Source organism: Kogia breviceps, chromosome 3, assembly GCF_026419965.1.
Source record: "Kogia breviceps isolate mKogBre1 chromosome 3, mKogBre1 haplotype 1, whole genome shotgun sequence".
Taxonomy (NCBI): domain Eukaryota; kingdom Metazoa; phylum Chordata; class Mammalia; order Artiodactyla; family Physeteridae; genus Kogia; species Kogia breviceps.
Window position 1 is genome coordinate 124,777,266 of NC_081312.1, and position 19,876 is coordinate 124,797,141.

The following is a 19,876-nucleotide window of genomic DNA, read 5'->3' on the forward strand; positions in this document are numbered from 1 at the left end:
AAAGATTTGTTGTTATTGTTGCCGTTGTTTGTTTCTTATCTCAAGTGCTTCTGGATTGACAAGGTTGGGGGGGGGGATAGGGTGTGGTCCCTGGGGGCAGGGCTTGGATCATGGACTTTCCCCCACCACGCCCTAACTCAAAAGGGTCTGTTATAGAGAAGCCCCAGTCTTTGTGGAAGGAGGAGATAGTTTCATTTCAGGAATGGGAAGGTGAAGTTCCTAAAGGTTGGGGTTGGAGGTACTGCTGTTCACCGTCAAGATGCCAGTATTAGTCCATCCATATTGTATACTTGTGGACCTTCAACTTTTTTGCTTGGATAATATTTTCTATTGTAAGTTTTGGTAGTTACAAATGATGTATCATAAATATTGACATCTTTTTAAAAAATGTGTCTGTAAATGAATGTAGTGGACACATATATATCTATCAGAGCAATTTGATACTAACATTAACCATTTTTAAAATACATGAAAAAACTCGTACCGTCAATGTTAAATTTTATCTGAGTCCTATGCTCCTGGAAAGCAGCAATGGTGAAGAAATTTTTCCCATCCTTTTGCGTTCCAGAAACTAGTTACTGCAAAGAAACACCCTGCCCCATATGACTGTGATAAGACTCCAGGATTCCCTCATTGTTTACCTATGACGAGTCCTGGCTCGGACACTCCAAATTCCCATTCTTTGCCTCATTGATGATTAGCTGAACTGCTGGACCCATGGATCAATTGGAATAAAACGCTCATTAACCAAACTTTGGTTAAGCTTCTTTTCTTCCCCTAGGTCCCTGAACTATGGCCCACCCTCAGCCAGAGCCAGTTTACAATCCCTGCTTAATGACCCCTCCGGGGAATAGACTGGCCTCAGGGTAAAACAATCTCCATATCTAATATCTAATATCAATCTACTAACCTAATAGGATCTGGGATCTGGTCAATGCCACCTCCATATCCTGTTCTTTCTAGCCCCCTTTACTCCTCCCTATAAAGGAAAACCCTTTTTGCCTACCCTTCAGAACTAGCAGAGCATTTTCTCTATTGCATTAAATATCTCCTCCCAAACACCCACACCCCTAATCCTTTCAAATAAAGCCTCTCCTTACTAAATCTGGATTTCCTTTTTATTACATGCAACATTCTTTTTTCTTCTTCAACTTACACTTCCATTCAACTTCCACTATGGAGATTTATCCTAGCATAATCTATTTTCATGCTTGGCAATATTTTCTGGAGAACCTGATCATACTTCAATGTCACAAAAGTATGTATATCAATTTGAACTTGTTAACTCTAGAAAAATGCCATGTGACCCATGAGGTTCTACGTGTTATTTTTTTTCTTTCTGGATTGAGACATTGTTGCTATTATTTCTATTACATGTGAGCAAATGATAAATATACAGCATTTCATTATATGAGCAATAATCTTTACACATAAAAAGTGAGTTTTAATTAGAAATGCCATTGAAAACATGTCTCTTTAGGAGATAGATGGAGCCAGTTATTTTTCATTAAGTTTATAAATCTGGGGATGAATATCACTTTTTGCAAGAATGGGAAAGAGTTGGACCTTCTGTTCTGTTTTTATGGATGTAAACACTGATAAAAACATTGTTCACATAAAAAGAAGATAGAAGTGGAAGGACTTTTTCTGGCAATGTCAGTTCTTTTCATTCCTGTTAATTATCTAGCCTCAAAAAAATTTTTTTAACGACCCATTAGCTGGCAACATGATTAAATCCTCCTTGGATCATAGTGAAAGCAAGGAATCAGAAACCCACCAGACTTGTAGAAGTGTTTCTTGCCCAGTCCTTAATAATAACCCATATTTAGAACAGTCTTATTGAAACTGATAGGTGTCATTTCGGGCGAGCTCCAAAAAGCCTGGTCCTTTATGTCTCAGCACAGAAAGAATTCAGCGAGAGGCAGAGGCAAAGTGATAGATAAGAAGTGATTTATTAGAATGGGATGCTTGTGAGGCTTACAAGTGGGCAGGCAAGAGGGTGCCATGCCTAAGAACTTAGTGGGAACTTAGCTTTATAATCAAAGGAATAATGGGGAGGGGGAAAAGACCACTTTCTTCTTCATTCTTGAGTAGACGTCATGCTTCCATCATCAACTCCTCGTCCAGGTTGGGCAGGTGAGTTTTTTGTCCCTACATGGTCAAGCCAGGACTTTAAAAAATATTTCAGGTCTCTGTACAATGAGCACCTTTCCATACTGAGCTCACTGGGCAGGATGTGGGTCTCATGCCATCATTGTTTTATTGTTTTAGGGAATGTCTCATGCTTCTGTCACATGGTTTTGTGGCTAGGCAAGCCTGCTTGGTTTTGCGGTTAAGTAAACCTGCTTTCTGGAGTGATCATTAATCTTATTGTGGTCTCCCAAAGCCTCCTAAAGTTCCCTGTCTACAATCCCCTAATGGGGTTTCTATGCTGACTATTTGATTATCCTACTCAATCCCTATCATTATTTTTCATCTTCCCCAAGACTACTTTTATTTCCCAGGGTAATGCCACAGAGCAAGATTTAGAATGTGTGTGTGTGACTTTCCTTTGTAAAGTGGGAGACAGCTGATTATAAAAAGGGGGAGGGAAGCTGGACTCCAAGGACTCCAGGTCCATTCCCAGGTCTAGTCCCATGGGAGTTGAGGATCTGGTTACTGACTCTCTTAATATCCTCCTTGCCCCGAAAGTTGCCTCTGACAGAGTCTCCATGTCTGAAAACAGCTACTCTGCATCCCCTTCCCTTCTGCTCTCTGTCCTCTCAATGTTGCCTCCGAAAGAGCTCTGGAATCTGTCCCAAGTTCTTTATCCTCTCTACCTACCACTCTGGCCACCAGAATCTTATCTCACCTGAATGTCCACAATCACCCCAACACCCACGCCTCTTTCTCCAGGCCGAGTCCATTCCTTTCCTTCTGCACCCAGAGTGAGCTTCCCCAAACGCAAATCCGCTGGTGAACCAGCTCTGGATTGGATTCCTTCCAGCTCCCCCAAGCCTTCAGGAATCTGAGTAGAAAGCCTTATCCCTCTAGTGGCCCTCTCCTTTGTCCTGCTTCCCTCAAATCTGTAGCCTGGTCAGAAATAGCCAATTTTTGGAACATGTACCCCTGGCCTTCTGGGTACATTTGCGATGCCATTGCTGCTTGCACAATGGAGCTAGAAGGAATCTGACTACGTTGGTCTTTGTTTGGACCCTCGCTGTTTTCCCTTAATTTCTTGAAATGTCAATTTCCTTAATCGTAAAACAGAAATAATAGTACACATCTCAAAGTGTTCGTCAGATTAAAGGGGTGTATTGCCTGGCACACTGTTAATGATCACACAATAAATGCAAACTCATTGTTATTGTTTTTATTATTCACGTTGCACTGTTATCTGTTAACCTCTGTTACTGCGCCAAACCATGAGCAAGTAGAGTCCCCAGCGATTGTTCTTATACTGTGTATCCCAATGCCGAGCCCATAGTAGGAACTTATTACTTATGAGTGAAGTATCGCAAAAGGATAAATGAAAAAGTAGCGCCGAAGGAGCAAACCTGACGTTTAAAAATCTTATTGTTAGTGGCCATCGTGTATATTATTTCACCGAAACCCTCGACACCCGAGGAGGTAGGGGTTATTCCTATTCTGCAAATGTGGGTGTGTACTCTGTAAGTCAGCCTGCCGTTAGCGGCACGGAGTTCATAGGAGCCCACATCCCGACCCAGGGAGCGGGATGGATTGGACAAAAGTGGGAGCAGAAGCGGGCGATAGGAGGCCACCTTCCCCTCCAACCGCTTTAAAATTTCCCGCGGGCTGGGCCAGCCTTGGGCACAAACCACACTCCTCTAGGAGTCCCCGCCCCTTACGCTCCTAAGCGCCAACCGCAGCGAGCCAGACTCCCGGCCAATCAGAAGAGGTCTTAGGCGGGCGCTGCGGTTCAGCAAGCCAACAGGATGGCGGCCGGAGCAGGGCTTGCTCGGGCTTGTTGGAGCTGCAGGTTCCTTGGACGCCAAGTGCTGGCGTGAGAAGACGCGCTGGGCTTTCAGGTGATCTCGGGGACCATGCTGGGGATCGCGGGGTCGGGTAGGCTGGCGCGACGTGTCCCCGGACGTAGGGCCCCGCGCGGTGTGTCCGCCCCAGGCTTGTGGCGGGGGACGCCCGGCCGGGCCGACCCGGCTCCTGGGCTCCCCGAAGTGCAGGCCTGGCCACGGGCGCCGCCTGGCCCCCCATCCCGCCCTGCTCGGGGGTCTCGGGCCTGAGTGGGCGGCGCTGGGCGATGGGGCTTGGCCTGGTGGGCGTCTGCCCGGCCGCCGCGACCAGTGACCAATGCCTCAGTCCTTCCCTGGGTGAGGCCGGGCCTCCCACACGTCACTCCTTGGAACGCCGGCGCCGGAGGAGATCGTGCAGGGCTTTCCTCTGACTGTTCTCGTCTCCTGAACTTTTTAGTAGCACAGAGGATCTTATCGAGCCAGCTTTCCTCAAATTCGGGCGATTATAAGTATCATGGCAAGGGGGTGGGGCCGCGCACTCTTTGAAATACAGATTCCAGGCCCTGTTTCCCCAAATGGCAGTTACGAAGGTGTGGGGAGTAGGCCTGGAAATCAGCCGTTTAAACAGACTAGGTTGGGGAAGCCCCTAACCTAGTTCAGTGCTGGATTTCATAAACCCTCGTTTTAAGTTAGGAGACAGTGCCTTGGTCCAGTTGATCTAGCTCTTTAGGGCCAGAGCAGGGTCTAGAACTGCCCACATTCCTGGTCAGCCAGCAGGTTGGTGGCCTTGAGGCCACTGGGAATTCTGACTTTGAGGTTCCTTTGGGCCTTTGCCCAAAGGCCTGGTGGCTGCTGATTCAAAGTGCTGGTTCCGGGCTGGAGAGAGATTTGTTTGCCTCACTGAAATACTTTTATTTGAGCAAAACTTCTCCTGAGCTCCATGTGAGAGCCCAGGTGAGGAAGGTGTCCCCTTGATGATTAATTGTTGGTTCTGACGTGTCAGCTAGGTCAGGGCATGTAGAGAACTTCTTTCATCTCTTGCAACACAGGGCCAGGGCCACAGAGACCTTTTTTCTCAGGGATCCTATTTTCTGGCTTCTTTGAAACCTTGCCAACAGTGTTAGGGAGGCCACTGACCCTTGTCCTGGCCTCAGGTCCTGACCTGTAGGGTCCTTAGCCGTCTCAGAGAAGGGAAAGGGCCTTCCTCCCCTACAAAAGTCAGTTATTAGTGGGTCTCTGTCTTCTTAGGCCTCCCCATTACTGGGCTGAGACAAATTGAGGTTCTGTATTTGTCAGCCTTAATAATGTGACTTGTCAATATGAGGAAGTTGATTACAGTTAAGAGCCCTTTTAAAAAGGAGAAGACCTCTTGGGGAAGGGATAAGCAAGCAGAGGGAGGATGAGTCAGGGTGGGTCACTGTGCCTCCCCCTGGCCCAGCCATCACCAAATGGCAGTTCATCTCCCCTCCCATTTCTCTTAGCCTCTGCTGCTATTGTTCAGATTCGTATGTTCTCCAGGTCTCTTCCTATATGGCAGTTGTGATCCCCTCGCGCTAAAACTCTAGGGAGATTGGTTCCCATCCACCTCTGGATTAAGCCCAAACTTTTACCACTCTCCAGGAACAGTTCTTTCTCACTGTCCACACTGCACCCATCTCCTCTCCCCTTACCTCCTTGCTTTCCAATTGCTGCACCAAACTCCCTGCTTTCCCACAATGGATGCGCTTTGCCTCCTGGACTTTGTGTTTTTTTCTGTCTGGATGCCCTTCCCTTCCCTGGCTCCCTGGTAGACCTTTCTGAAACCCTTCAAAGTGCCCCCTGCACTGCCAGGGCTTTTCTAACCTAGCACTTCTGCTTTTTAAATACCTGGCCCAGTGACTCAGGCATGGGTCCTTTGTCCATTGCTCCCATCCTGAGCACGCTTTTGTAAGTTTCTGACTATCTCTCTTCCGACCAAACCAGAGTTCCCTGAGGATGTGGTCACTTCCAGCTCTGTAGTCCCCACAGTCTGGCAGATAGCAGGCCTGGTGTCAGCTTCTGGAGAGGATCCGCTCCATGCCAGGTCCCGGGCTGGCTGTAGGGGAAGGGACAGAGACAAACAAAGCTCTCTACCTGCCTTCAGAGTGCTCTGAGGTAGGCTGTATGTAACTATTGACTTTGAAGAGTGCAGTAAATTCTGACTGTGCTGCCAGAGCAGAGAGGGGTGAACTTCTTTGCTCCCCAGTTAGACTGTAATTGTCTGGGGTCAGGGCTACTGTGCCATATTTCAGTGGCCTCCCTAGGTGCCTTTGGGGCTCCCTCGCTTGACCTGCCGAGACCAGTATAGGGACACCACCTCGGGGTAGGAAAAGCCACCAGAGGGTAATGGGCTTCCCAGAGTGCAGGCAGAAGGTGGAGTGGTAAAAAGCAGACGGGGGCAGTTCCTCCAGCCAGGCCTACCTTGTGCCTTACGCCCAAATGGTATCAGGCTGACGATGGGCCCCTCTTCCTCAGCCCTGGGGTACTTTTTTCAGGCCTTGCCCCTAACATGGCCACTGATTCCTCTCCCTTCTTCTACCTGGAGGGCTACTGCTCCACGCTCACGCAGACTTAACCTCTTCAGCCTGTCTCGCTTCCCTGGCACTTCTCACGCAGCCCTTCACATGCCTTCTCCGTTTCTGCCTCTGCAGTGAGACTCAACTCTCAGAGTCCAGGATCTTTCTTTGTAACTCTCTGCCCAGCTCTTGCCACAGTTGGGACCCCAGAGGCCTCAGTGTGACATTGGCTTGTGCAACCTGGAGGATTGTTCCAGAAGGGCTTCCTGGAGGATGTAGGAAAGGGTAGGGGGTATGTAGTGGGAAGGGAGGCAAGAAGAAGGCCTGTGGGTTGGGAGTCCAGGCTGAGGCAGCTCTGGCCTGGGAAGAACTGGTTACCAACCATGAGCAGGAGTCTTCACCTGTGGGGGAAAGGGAGCATATAATACATGCCAGGAGGGACTTCCGCAGTGGTCTGTTGGTTAGGACTCGGCGCTTTTACTGCCGTGGCCTGGGTTCAATCCCTGGTTGGGGAACTAAGATCCCTCAAGCCGGGTGGCCATAAATGAATGAATGGATGGATGGGTGGCCCGGTTTCAATCCCTGGTTGGGGAACCAAGGTCCCGCAAGCCGTGTGACCAAAAATTAGTGAATGAATGAATGAATAAAATAAAAAAGCAAATTATTAAAAAGGCAAAAGGGACTTGCCTGGCAGTCCAGTGGTTAAGACTCTGTGCTTCCAATGCAGGGTGTACGGGTTTGATCGCTGGTTGGGGAACTGAGATCCCACATGCTGCTCAGCCAAAATAAATAAATAAATAAAAGGCAAACAATAAAAAGACAAAGTCCTTTAAAAAAAAAAATATATATATATATATATATGCAGGGAGCATATAATATATGCAGATATGCAGTTTAATGGGGATTTGGCCACAATCCAAACATACACTAACCAAGGGAAACTTGGGACATGACACTGCTGACTCCACAGAAAATCCCTTTGTTCGTATTAAGAATACTTGATTCAGAAGTGAAGGATGAGCAGCTAAATTTTATCCAGATGTACTAGGAAATAGCATTTTCATGAATACAGATGTAACTAAAATTGGTCACCTATAAAGATTTTTAAAGGCTACATCAAGGTATATAGTCTTGACTAAAGACAGATTAATGAACCATATGACTGTAATAATTAGTATTCTTAATAATAATAGGGTGGGGGAGGGAAGGATTGGGAGTTTGGGATTAGTAGATGCAGACTATTTTGTATAGGATGGATAAACAAGGTCCTAGTGTATATAGCACAGGGAACTATATTCAATATCCTGTGATAAACCATAATGGAAAAGACTGTGAAAAAGAATGTATATATACGTGTAACTGAGTCCCTTTGCTATATAGCAGAAATTAACAACATTGTAAATAAACTATACTTCAATGGAATTAAAAAAAATAAAGCATAATAATTTAAAAAAATATATGCAGATCCTAGCACACATGGATTCTGCCTTTTCCTCTTCACACGGGAAGGGTAGTAGGGCCATTTTACATGCAAAGAACCTGAAGCTCAGTGGTTAGGTAACTTATACAGAGCTGAGTTAGCCCCTGCTCTGTCTACTGCAAAGCGCTGGTTTTCTAGTGTGTTCAAAACATACTGGCTGACTTAGCACAGCAAACAAGATGAGGATTTCCAGGCTACATCCTTCACTATTGGGAAGATGCCAGCCTTATTGCATGGGATTTGCAAACCCATGTGAACAACAAATATTTCCTGTGGCAGTGGTGTGTGACAGCATCTCTTTACAACCCAGCTTTCAGGGATGGAGAGCTTGTGGGAGTTATCACAGGAATCTGCAGCAATATAGGAGGGCTTTTTCTGTTTCTCTTTTAGAGTTGAGCTGGTTTACCAGCACACCAGTGCCTGTAGGCTTCAGTGATTAAACTAAATCTCCAACTGTATTTAAATGTAGACAGTGTTGTGATGAGTGAATTAGAAGAAAGTCATTTAATAGAGTACATCATTTTAGTTAACACATACCAAAAATACAACTATTGTGGGCTTCCTGTGAAATATTTTCTCCAGGTTTTGCTGTGGGTCTTGTGTTCACATTTCATAAAGTTTTTGTTTTTGTTTTTTTAAAATAGGATATCGTATATATGCCGTTTCTGTAACCTTTATTTTCTCATAGCCATAACTCTAAAATGTCTTAATGCTAATGGTATTGGAGGTAAGCTATGGCTTGGAGGTTGAGATCATGGATTCTGGGTTCACATCAGCCTTTGTCTATGTATTAATCGGGCAAGTTACTTAACCTCTATGCCTCAGTTTTTGTACCTGTAATATGAGGATAATAATACTTTGTTCAAATTGTTGGGAAGATTGAGTGATTCCATGTAAAGTACTTAAAACAGTGGTTTTGCAGGTGGAATCAATTGTATGAGTGCAATTATTATTAAAATAGGTCCTTGACTCCATCTGGGTTGCTGAGACAAAGTGTAGGGCTCTGGGACAGCCTGGAAGTAGAGCACTGCAGGGAGGGAGGAAGAGAGATGGAGGGGCAGGGCTGGCCTGGGACACTCCTCACCCAGGCCCTCTGCCCTATGTGTTCTCTCCCCAGGCTGCTGCCCCGTAGACAGATTACCTCCCAGACCTCCCTTGCCCTGAGTGGTGAGCTGATTGGGATGGTGGCCCGGGAAGCTCCTGAGTCTGCCCAGTGCCAGTGCCCTTCCCTGGCCAGCCTGAATGCCAAGGATGTGCTTCGGAGGAAACACAAGAGGAAGAGCCGACAGCACCAGCGGTTCATGGCCCGGAAGGCCTTGCTGCAGGAGCATGGGTTGCGAAGCACACCCCCGGAGCCAGGATCCTCCCCAGGCACCGAAGACGCCAGCAGTGTGAGGCAGCATCCAAGGGCTGAATCTGGAGGTGCCCCATGCAGCAGAAAGCCCACCCCCAGAGCATCTGCTGGGCCCTTGCCCAGCAAGTGCGTGGCTATCGACTGTGAGATGGTGGGCACGGGACCCCAAGGGCGGGTGAGTGAGTTGGCCCGCTGCTCCGTGGTGAGCTACCACGGCGAGGTCCTCTACGACAAGTACATCCAGCCAGAGATGCCCGTCGCGGACTACCGCACCCGCTGGAGCGGCATCACCAGGAAGCACATGCGCAAGGCCATCCCCTTCCAGGTGGCCCAGAAGGAGGTGAGGGCAGGGCTGGGGGCTTGGGGTCAGTGTGATGGGCTGGGAAGAGCAGCCCCAGGTCTGAGTCCACACTTAGCCACTAGAAGCCAGAGACCTTTGGGAAGTTACTTAACTTCTCCAAACAGTGGGTTTCCTCTCCATAGAAAAGGGTGAATAGAAATCCTCCCCTACATGCGTGGAAGGGGTGCTGGGGTGTCCCACGTGATAGTGTTTATGGAAAGGCTGCACCATCTGTAAGAGGCGAAACAGCTTCTTTTCTGTTATAAGAGCACTATGTGTCTGCTTAAAATTTGTAAGGCCCACAGTGCTGTCACGTTCAGGTGTTAAATGTTTTGTTTTGTTTTGTTTTTAATGTTAGCTTTTCATTGTTTTGAAAAAAATTAGTGTTGGGACCACACTGACATGCCAGGAATTCCCAAACGTCCTCGAGCATAGGAAACACCTAAATCCTTATTAATGATCTTGGATCCTTGTCCTCAGATCCCTCCGTAGAGATTCTGATCCTGCAGGTCTCTAGGCCTTGGGAGGGCTCTGATGTGTGTGTTCCTAAAAACCGTCATGCTATGTAAACTTGCACGATTAAAAACCCCAGAGCTGATCGGGAAAAAAGGGTTAGGGACACAATGCCCAAAAAAACTTCATTAATGACACCCCAAAAATAAAAAGATAGAAAACTAATAACAGTGGGACCACAGTTTTGCACAGGTTCAGTGGTTGAGAAATGCGTAAGTACGGCACTCTGCCTTGAAAAGACCTGGAGCGGAGCGCTTGGGGAAGTAGGTGTCAGGGGGGTGGCGGCTCGCACTGTGGGAGGGGTTAAGGGAATTACCTGAAGTCAGGAAGTGGGAAGCCAGGTGCGGGCAGCACGCTGGTGAACTGCGCTGGCTGGCTGGTAGACTTGCAAGGCGTGGGCTTTCTGGATTCCGCAGTGGGTCTGCTCAGCTAAGAGGTTTCTGCATTCACTTTCGCCCTTCTGTTTCTCATGGGCGAAATTTGCATTATTCTCAAGTCACACTCTAATATATCAACTGTGTTGGAACATTTTGCATTTTCAACCCAAGAGTTGTAGCAGAACTACTTAACATTTCTGGTTTATTCTTGGGATGAGGTGCATTTAGGAAATACTGATATAAGTCATCTTGTGTCTTCCTTTTTCACATAAGATACACTCTAAGGATTTCTTTTAAAAGGTTATTTATCAAGCAGGTTGATCAGGAATAGAAGCAGCAGGGAGGGAGGGAGGTGGTGAACCCTCTAGCTCCCTTGTGTTCCCCTCAGCCTGCCAAGAGCGGGACCGCATTGGATCTGCCTGGACTCTGAGCCAGTGTGGAGCGTGCTGGGTGCCTTCCCACCGCGTGGCGTGTGTGTGTGTGTGTGTGTGTGTGTGTGTGTGTGTGTGTGTGTGTGTGTTATTGGGGGGGGTGACTAGAGTGGGGTGGCCCATCCCTACCACTGAAGTCTAAATGCACCTTATCCATATGCCGTGAAGGCTGAGTTTAGCAATAAACCACTTGTCGCCAGCAGAGGCAGCTGTGGGAGGCTGGTGGCGGGTGATAAGGAGATGCCCGTGGCCCTGAGGAGGGCGGGAGGCAGGAAAGAGTAGCCTCCCTAGGGCCTGAGGAGGGCGGGAGGCAGGAAAGAGCAGCGCGCGTTGTGGAGCTGGTGAGAGCTGAGCCAGAGAGCATGTTTCGAGGTTGAGAAGCGGGAGTCCCGTACAGCAGAGGGGCAAAGGGACAGATTCCTGGACCGAAAACAGGACCGTTCCATTAATGCTGTAAAAGCCACCGTTGGTGATACGTCTCCAGTGCCTGGCACAGTTCTGGGACTTCACCCTGACCTCTGCTGTGTGCTGAGCTGTCACAGAGCATCACTAGTCCAGGCAGACATGGTCCCTGCGTGTTACCATGAGCTCACAGTGGGGGGCAGCCGGACAGGCCACGAGGAGCTGAATGTGTGCTTAGAAAATGTGGTGAATCCCCTGAAGGAGAGCAGCGGGGGTCCTGATGGCGTTGGGGGAGGCCTGCTGATGTGTAAGCTGAGACCTGCCGTGAGAGGAGTTGTGGGGGTGGTTGCCGGGGTGGGGCTGGCGAGGTCTTCGGGGCTGAGAGAGAAGAGCCTGTGCCGGCAGGGAAGAGTGCTTGTATCGGGTCACTTACCCATCCAAGAGCCCCTTAATGCTCAATACCACCCCACCAATGCCATCGCCAGCTTTCCTGTTTTGCAGGTGTGGGGGAAGCTTAAGCGGCCCCCTGATTATAGCAAGTAGTGAGTAGAGGGTCTGGATTCAAGCTCGGGGCAACTTGGTTGACAGTGGATCCCGTGGTCGCCTCTCTGCGCTGCCTTACTCCAGAGGGGTCCCCGCACCCACTGGTCAGGGTGTCAGAATGTGTCTTGTGCCCGCCTGACAGTGGGGCCTTCCGACTCCTCCTCTGCTCACAGATCCTCAAGCTCCTGAAGGGCAAGGTGTTGGTGGGGCACGCCCTGCACAATGACTTCCAGGCCCTCAAGTACATCCACCCTCGGGGCCAGACCCGGGACACCACTTATGTCCCCAGTCTCCTCAGCCAGCCCAGCCTCCATGCCCGGACCCGCGTCTCTCTCAAGGACCTGGCCCTGCAGCTGCTGCACAAGAAAATCCAGGTGCGTGGTGCGGGGGGGCTGGGGGAGCGAGAGGGCCTGGCCTCCATGCTGGCCTGTTCACGGACGGGCCGTGGGCTGTGCCTCCAGCCTGCCAGTCCCAGTCCTGGGGCTCCCGCATGTCCACATAGCCCTGGGTGTTTTCTCTCCATCGCCCTCCTTCCCCAGTGCTTTGTGACAGCCAGCCACACCCTCCTGGGCTGCTGTCTTTCAGATCTGTCTCCCACCCAGTTCCTGGCTCTGTCCCCACACTTGCATGTAGAACCCTATCTCCTGCAGCCTTCGGTCAGGGGCAGCTGATCACTCTTGCTCCTGCTGTGCTTCACATTCATAATTCCATCTGCTCCTCAAGGGTTTGAAGCAGGGATTTTTTTTAAAAAAAATTAATTTACTTATTTTATTTATTTATTTTAGGCTGCATTGGGTCTTCATTGCTGGGCGCGGACGCTCTCTAGCTGCAGAGAGCGGGGGGCTACTTTTTGTTGCAGTGCGCGGGCTTCTCATTTTGGTGGCTTCTCTTGTGGAGCACGGGCTCTAGGCACACGGGCTTCAGTAGTTGTGGCTAGCAGGCTCAGTAGTGGCTCGCGGGATCTAGAGCTCAGGCTCAGTAGTTGTGGCACACAGGCTTAGTTGCCCCGCGGCATGTGGGATCTTCCCTGACCAGGGCTTGAACCCGGGCAGATTCTTAACCACTGTGCCACCAGGGAAGCCCTGAAGCAGGGATTTTTAACTGGGTTTTCTATTTGAGGAAACAGGCTTCAAGAAGCTAAGCTTGTGGTACAGCTGGGATTCTAGCGCTTGTCTGTCTGACTAGGACCCAAGCCCTTCTCACTGTACCAGGCTGTACACCCGCATTCTGAGAGTATGCGTCTCTGGGCCAGGACCCAGCCCGGGCCGCTGGGCCCCCACCAGGACTGCGGGCAGTGATGCGTGGGCTCTCGTCCGCAGGTGGGCCAGCACGGGCACTCATCGGTGGAAGACGCCATGACGGCCATGGAGCTCTACCGGCTGGTGGAGGTGCAGTGGGAACAGCAGGAGGCCAGAAGCCTCCAACCGCACCCTGAGGACAGAGAGCCTGACAGCAGCACAGACATGGAGCAGTATATGGAGGACCAGTACTGGCCGGAGGACTTGGCCCAGGGCACCAGCAGAGGAACAGGGGAGGCACCAGGCAGAGCAGAGTGAGGGAGGAGAAGCTCCACTGGGGAGCAGGGACCAGGAGAGTGGCTGGGGCCGGATGCCACCAGTGTCCCCCAGGGCCTAAAGTGTTGGGACCATCTGCCCACAGTACCGTCCCCAATTCTGTGGTTTTGCTGATGGCACTTTATAGGCACCATGAAAATGGCAGGTGGGCTAGCTGCTAGAGCCCAGCAGGAGTAGGGGATGCGCCGGCAGACTTCCCACCCCCAGGCTGTGCTCTCTAAAGGGATGATCTCTCCCTCCTTGGGGCTGGGGGGTGTGGGTGTCCCTATTCAAGAATTCCCTTGTCTCACCCCAGTGACCTGGGGTAAAGCTCTCTTCCTGTTGTCACTATCCACATCTTCCTCCACAGTCATTTTCAGGAGAATAACTACGCCCTGAAGCTACAGAGTTAAGGCCACTCAAGGGTCATTTTGTCCCTTTCTCTCAGGACTGGAACTCTGGCTGTAGCCATCGTAGGAGCTGCCAGGCTACAATGGAACAGCAGAAACCTCAGCTCGTGGGGAGCTGGGTCTTCACCTGCTCGCCACCAGAAGTCACCAGGCACTATTCTGGGAGGAGGGAAGGCAGATAAGCTCTGCGTGGAGACTGGCATATGTATTTGGACCCAAGTCAGGCATTCCTCCTGCCACCCAGCGCTAGGTTCTCTTAAGCAAAAGTCTGAGAAACAAGACAACGGTTTGAATTCTGGGACCCCTGTGCAGAATTGCCCACAGGGATCTACATTTATTGAGAGCAAGGCCACAGGTCTGTAGAGGAGCAGAGGGCGGGTCCACTGGGGCCAGGCCGGGCATTGACAGCTGTGCAGCTGTTGCACTCAGGTGGGTGCCCCCAATCACTGTGGTGGCTGGGTTTTATCCAGATTTCTAACAATGTTCTGTGTCAGGATTCATCCCCTACCCCTCTTCCCTTGTTTCCTAAGGGGCAGTTTGGGGGTATTGTGGTAACCCGGAGCTCAGGTCACACAGAACCTTTGAGCCCCACCTTTGCTCGCCACTCAATAGCTTTGAGACTTAGGCAAGTGTGTGACTTCACTCTTGAGTCTGTTCCCTCATCTGTAAAATGGAGATAATGACACCACCTACCTCACAGGGTTGTTAGGAGGATGAAGTGCTGAGTGCTTGGCCCAGTGCCTGGCGCCTAGTAAGCCGAGGTCAGTGCGAGCGGCTGTGTTTTCTTTAAGGATCAGTGTTGGGCTTTTTGGGTAACACCTGAACACGCCCTCAGGTTGAGTGGCTTTGACCCAGACAGGACTGTCCTCATGGCTGTTCCAACAGGTGGGGCACAGGCCACTGAGGACAACTTAGAGGTTCTGGGCTCTCACCGTTCCCTGTGATGCGTGGGTTTCACGTCAGTCTGAGCAAAGCAGCAGGGCCAGGAAGGGAGAGACACGGAAACCACGCAACTGCAAAAGCAGGGCCGCAGATTGCTCTGGGAGCTGGCTGAGTCACTGACCACGCCTGGCCTGGCTCTAGGTTCCTTAAACGTCTGTAGCTGATGCCACACTCACAGTTGAGAAGTAGCTTTGGTTCTTTGGTCTGTGGGTTGAGGAAGGATGGAGCTGCTAGCAGTGGGGAGATGTACTAGGTTTAAAATCAGCTGTGTTGTAAAACCTGGAAAAAAACTCAAATTGAAAAGTGGGTGAAGTGGCCTTTTCTTTGAATTCTTCAGCTAGGGTGGGAGGGTGGTTTGGGGGAGGAGATGGTGGGGACGCTGGGGTGCTGAGTCTTGCTGGGTGCTTTGACCTTTGAGATGGGTGGCTTTCAAGATGATGCTTTGGGGTGTAGCAAGAAAATACTACAGAATTTATATAGTTTATTATTTTTTTTCCTTTATTTTTTTAAACATCTTTATTGGAGTATAATTGCTTTACAATGGTGTGTTAGTTTCAGCTTTATAACAAAGTGAATCAGCTACACATATACATATATCCCCATATCTCCTCCCTCTTGTGTCTCCCTCCCACCCTCCCTATCCCACCCCTCTAGGTGGTCACAAAGCACCGAGCTGATCTCCCTGTGCTATGCGGCTGCTTCCCACTATAGTTTATTTTTGAAAATTTTATAACTGCCCTAGTATAGAGCACAAGTTTATTAAACTTTCTCTTTGAAGTTATGTACTCACTTTTTTTATTTTTAAAAACTTTTTTTAGTTTTAAATATAAAATACACAATATAAAATTTACCATCTTAGCCATTTTTAAGGGTAGAGTTAAGTAGTGTTAAATATATTCACATTGTTGTGCAACCTGTCTCCAGAACTGTATTATCTTGCAAAACTGAAACTCTATACTCATTAAACAATAGCTCCTCATTCTCTCCTCCTTCCAATGCCTGGCAACTACCGTTCTTTCTGTTTTTATGAATTTGATTAGGTACCTCATGTAAATGGAATCCTATAGTATTTGCCTTTTTGTGTCTGGCTTATTTCACTTAACATAATGTCCTCAGAGTTTGTCCCCGAGGTTGTAGTATGTGTCAGAATTTCCTTCCATTTTAAGGCTAAATAATACTTCATTTGTATGTATATGACACCTTTTGTTCATTCATCCATCCATACATCAACAGACGTTTGGGTTACTTCTCCCTCTTGGTTATTGTGAGTAGTGCTGCTATGTCTCTCCAGGACCCTGCTTTCAATTCTTTTGGGTATACACCCAGAAGTGGGATTGCTGGACCATAGTAATTGTGTTTGTTTATTTATTTATTTTTGGCCATGCCGTGGCTTGCAGGATCTTAGTTTCCCCTGACCAGGGATTGAACCCTGGCCCACAGCAGTGAAAGCTCAAGTCCTAACTACTGGACTGCCAGGGAATTCCCTGTGTTTCAGTTTTTTGAGGAATCTCTATACTGTTTTACACAGTGGCTGCACCATTTTACATTCCCACCAACAGTGCACAAGGGTTCTAGTTTCTCCATATCCTCACCAACACTTGTTATTTGTGGTCTTTTTTTTTTTTTTTAACATCTTTATTTTAGTATAACTGTTTTACAATAGTGTGTTAGTTTCTCCTTTACAACAAAGTGAATCAGTTATACATATACATATGTTCCCATATCTCTTCCCTCTTGCATCACCCTCCCTCCCACCCTCCCTATCCCACCCCTCTAGGTGGTCACAGAGCACAGATGTGAACTCCCTGTGCTATGCGGCAGCTTCCCACTAGCTATCTAATTTACATTTGGTGGTGTGTATATGTCCCTGCCACTCTCTCACATCGTCACCGCTTGCCCTTCCCCCTCCCCATATCCTCAAGTCCGTGCTCTAGTAGGTCTGTGTTTTATTCCCGTCCTACCACTAATCTCTTCATGACATTTTTTTCCCCTTAGATTGCATATATATGTGTTAGCATACGGTGTTTGTTTTTCTCCTTCTGACTTACTTCACTCTGTATGACAGACTCCAGGTCTATCCACCTCATTACAAATAACTCAGTTTCATTTCTTTTTATGGCTGAGTAATATTCCATTGTATATATGTGCCACATCTTCTTTATCCATTCATCTGTTGATGGACATTTAGGTTGCTTCCATGTCCTGGCTATTGTACATAGAGCTGCAATAAACATTTTGGTACATGACTCTTTTTGAATTATGGTTTTCTCAGGGTATATGCCTAGTAGTGGGATTGTGGGGTCATATGGTAGTTCTGTTTGTAGTTTTTTAAGGAACCTCCATACTGTTCTCCATAGTGGCTGTATCAATTTACATTCCCACCAGTAGTGCAAGAGTGTTCCCTTTTCTCCACACCCTCTCCAGCATTTATTGTTTCTAGAGTTTTTGATGATGGCCAATCTGACCGGTGTGAGATGATATCTCATTGTAGTTTTGATTTGCATTTCTCTAATGATTAATGATGTTGAGCATTCTTTCATGTGTTTGTTGGCAATCTGTATATCTTCTTTGGAGAAATGTCTATTTAGTTCTTCTGCCCATTTTTGGATTGGGTTGTTTGTTTTTTTGTTATTGAGCTGCCTGAGTTGCTTATAAATTTTGGATATTAATCCTTTGTCAGTTGCTTCATTTGCAAATATTTTCTCCCATTCTGAGAGTTGTCTTTTGGTCTTGATTATGGTATCCTTTGCTGTGCAAAAGCTTTTAAGTTTCATTAGATCCCATTTGTTTATTTTTGTTTTTACTTCCATTCCTCAGGAGGTGGGTCAACAAGGATCTTGCTGTGATTTATGTCATAGAGTGTTCTGCCTATGTTTTCCTCTAAGAGTTTGATAGTGTCTGGCCTTACATTTAGGTCTTTAACCCATTTTGAGTTTATTTTTGTGTGTGGTGTTAGGGAGTATTCTAATTTCATACTTTTACAGGTAGCTGTCCAGTTTTCCCAGCACCACTTATTGAAGAGGCTGTCTTTTCTCCACTGTATATCCTTCCCTCCTTTCTCAAAGATAAGGTGACCATATGTGTGTGGGTTTATCTCTGGGCTTTCTATCCTGTTCCATTGATCTATATTTCTGTTTTTGTGCCAGTACCATACTGTCTTAATTACTGTGGCCTTGTAGTATAGTCTGAAGTCAGGGAGCCTGATTCCTCCAGCTCCATTTTTCATTCTCAATATTGCTTTGGCTATTCGCGGTCTTTTGTGTTTCCATACAAATTGTGAAATTTTTTGTTCTAGTTCTGTAAAAAATGCCAGTGGTAATTTGATAGAGATTGCATTGAATCTGTAGATTGCTTTGGGTAATAGAGTCATTTTCACAATGTTGATTCTTCCAATCCAAGAACATGGTATATCTCTCCACCTATTTATATCATCTTTAATTTCTTTCATCAGTGTCTTATAGTTTTCTGCATACAAGTCTTTTGTCTCCTTAGGTAGGTTTATTCCTAGATATTTTATTCTTTTTGTTGCAGTGGTAAATGGGAGTGTTTTCTTAATTTCACTCAGATTTTTCATCATTAGTGTATAAGAATGCCAGAGATTTCTGTGCATTAATTTTGTATCCTGCTACTTTACCAAATTCATTGATTAGTTCTAGTAGTTTTTTGGTAGCGTCCTTAGTATTCTCTATGTATAGTATCATGTCATCTGCAAACAGTGACAGCTTTACGTCTTTTCCGATTTGGATTCCTTTTATTTCTTTATTTTCTCTGATTGCTGTGGCTAGAACTTCCAAAACTAGGTTGAATAAGAGTGGTGAGAGTGGGCAACCTTGTCTTGTTCCTGATCTTAGTGGAAATGGTTTCAGTTTTTCACCATTGAGAATAATGCTGGCTGTGGGTTTGTCATATATGGCCTTTATTATGTTGAGGAAAGTTCCCTCTATGCCTACTTTCTGCAGGGTTTTTATCATAAATGGGTGTTGAATTTTGTCAAAAGCTTTCTCTGTATCTATTGAGATGATCATATGGTTTTTCTCCTTCAGTTTGTTGATATGGTGTATCACGTTGATTGATTTGCGTATATTGAAGAATCCTTGCATTCCTGGAATAAACCCCACTTGATCATGGTGTATGATCCTTTTAATGTGCTGTTGGATTCTGTTTGCTAGTATTTTGTTGAGGATTTTTGCATCTATGTTCATCCATGATATTGGCCTGTAGTTTTCTTTCTTTGTGACGTCTTTGTCTGGTTTTGGTATCAGGGTGATGGTGGCTTCATAGAATGAGTTTGGGAGTGTTCCTCCCTCTGCTATCTTTTGAAAGAGTTTGAGAAGGATAGGTGTTAGCTCTTCTTTAAATGTTCGATAGAATTCACCTGTGAAGCCATCTGGTCCTGGGCTTTTGTTTGTTGGAAGATTTTTAATCACAGTTTCAATTTCAGTGCTTGTGATTGGTCTGTTCATATTTTCTATTTCTTCCTGGTTCAGTCTCGGCAGCTTGTGCCTTTCTAAGAATTTGTCCATTTCTTCCAGGTTGTCCATTTTATTGGCATAGAGTTGCTTGTAGTAATCTCTAATAATCTTTTGTATTTCTGCAGTGTCAGTTGTTACATCTCCTTTTTCGTTTCTAATTCTATTGATTTGAGTCTTCTCCCTTTTTTCCTTGATGACTCTGGCTAATGGTTTATCAATTTTATTTATCTTCTCAAAGAACCAGCTTTTACTTTTATTGATCTTTGCTATTGTTTCCTTCATTTCTTTTTCATTTATTTCTGATCTGATCTTTATGACTTCTTTCCTTCTGCTAAATTTGGGGGTTTTTTGTTCTTCCTTCTCTAACTGCTTTAGGTGCAAAGTTAGGTTGTTTATTCGAGATGTTTCCTGTTTCTTAAGGTAGGATTGTATTGCTATAAACTTCCCTCTTAGAACTGCTTTTGCTGTATCCCATAGGTTTTGGGTCATCATGTCTCTATTGTCATTTATTTCTAAGTACTTTTTGATTTCCTCTTTGATTTCTTCAGTGATCA

The 19,876-nt window shown here is 46.9% G+C and overlaps 1 protein-coding gene across 1 annotated transcript; it reads left to right on the forward strand.

The window, feature by feature from the left end:
- The first annotated feature begins 3,905 nt into the window (after positions 1-3,905).
- On the forward strand, positions 3,906-15,631 carry AEN (apoptosis enhancing nuclease). Its single transcript, XM_067029598.1, has 5 exons — positions 3,906-4,028; positions 9,103-9,679; positions 12,119-12,319; positions 13,265-13,497; positions 13,947-15,631. Exons 2-5 carry the CDS (start codon positions 9,167-9,169, stop codon positions 14,269-14,271), a joined length of 1,272 nt encoding a protein of 423 aa, XP_066885699.1. The 5' UTR covers positions 3,906-4,028; positions 9,103-9,166; the 3' UTR covers positions 14,272-15,631.
- The last annotated feature ends 4,245 nt before the right edge of the window (positions 15,632-19,876 follow it).

Coding starts and splice junctions, on each gene's coding strand:
- AEN (XM_067029598.1), top strand. CDS start 9,167: ATGGTGGCCCGGGAAGCTCCTGAGTCTGCCCAGTGCCAGTGCCCTTCC. Junction 12,320..13,264: donor TGCTGCACAAGAAAATCCAG/GTGCGTGGTGCG, acceptor TCTCGTCCGCAG/GTGGGCCAGCACGGGCACTC. Junction 13,498..13,946: donor GAGGCACCAGGCAGAGCAGA/GTGAGGGAGGAG, acceptor CCTTTCTCTCAG/GACTGGAACTCTGGCTGTAG.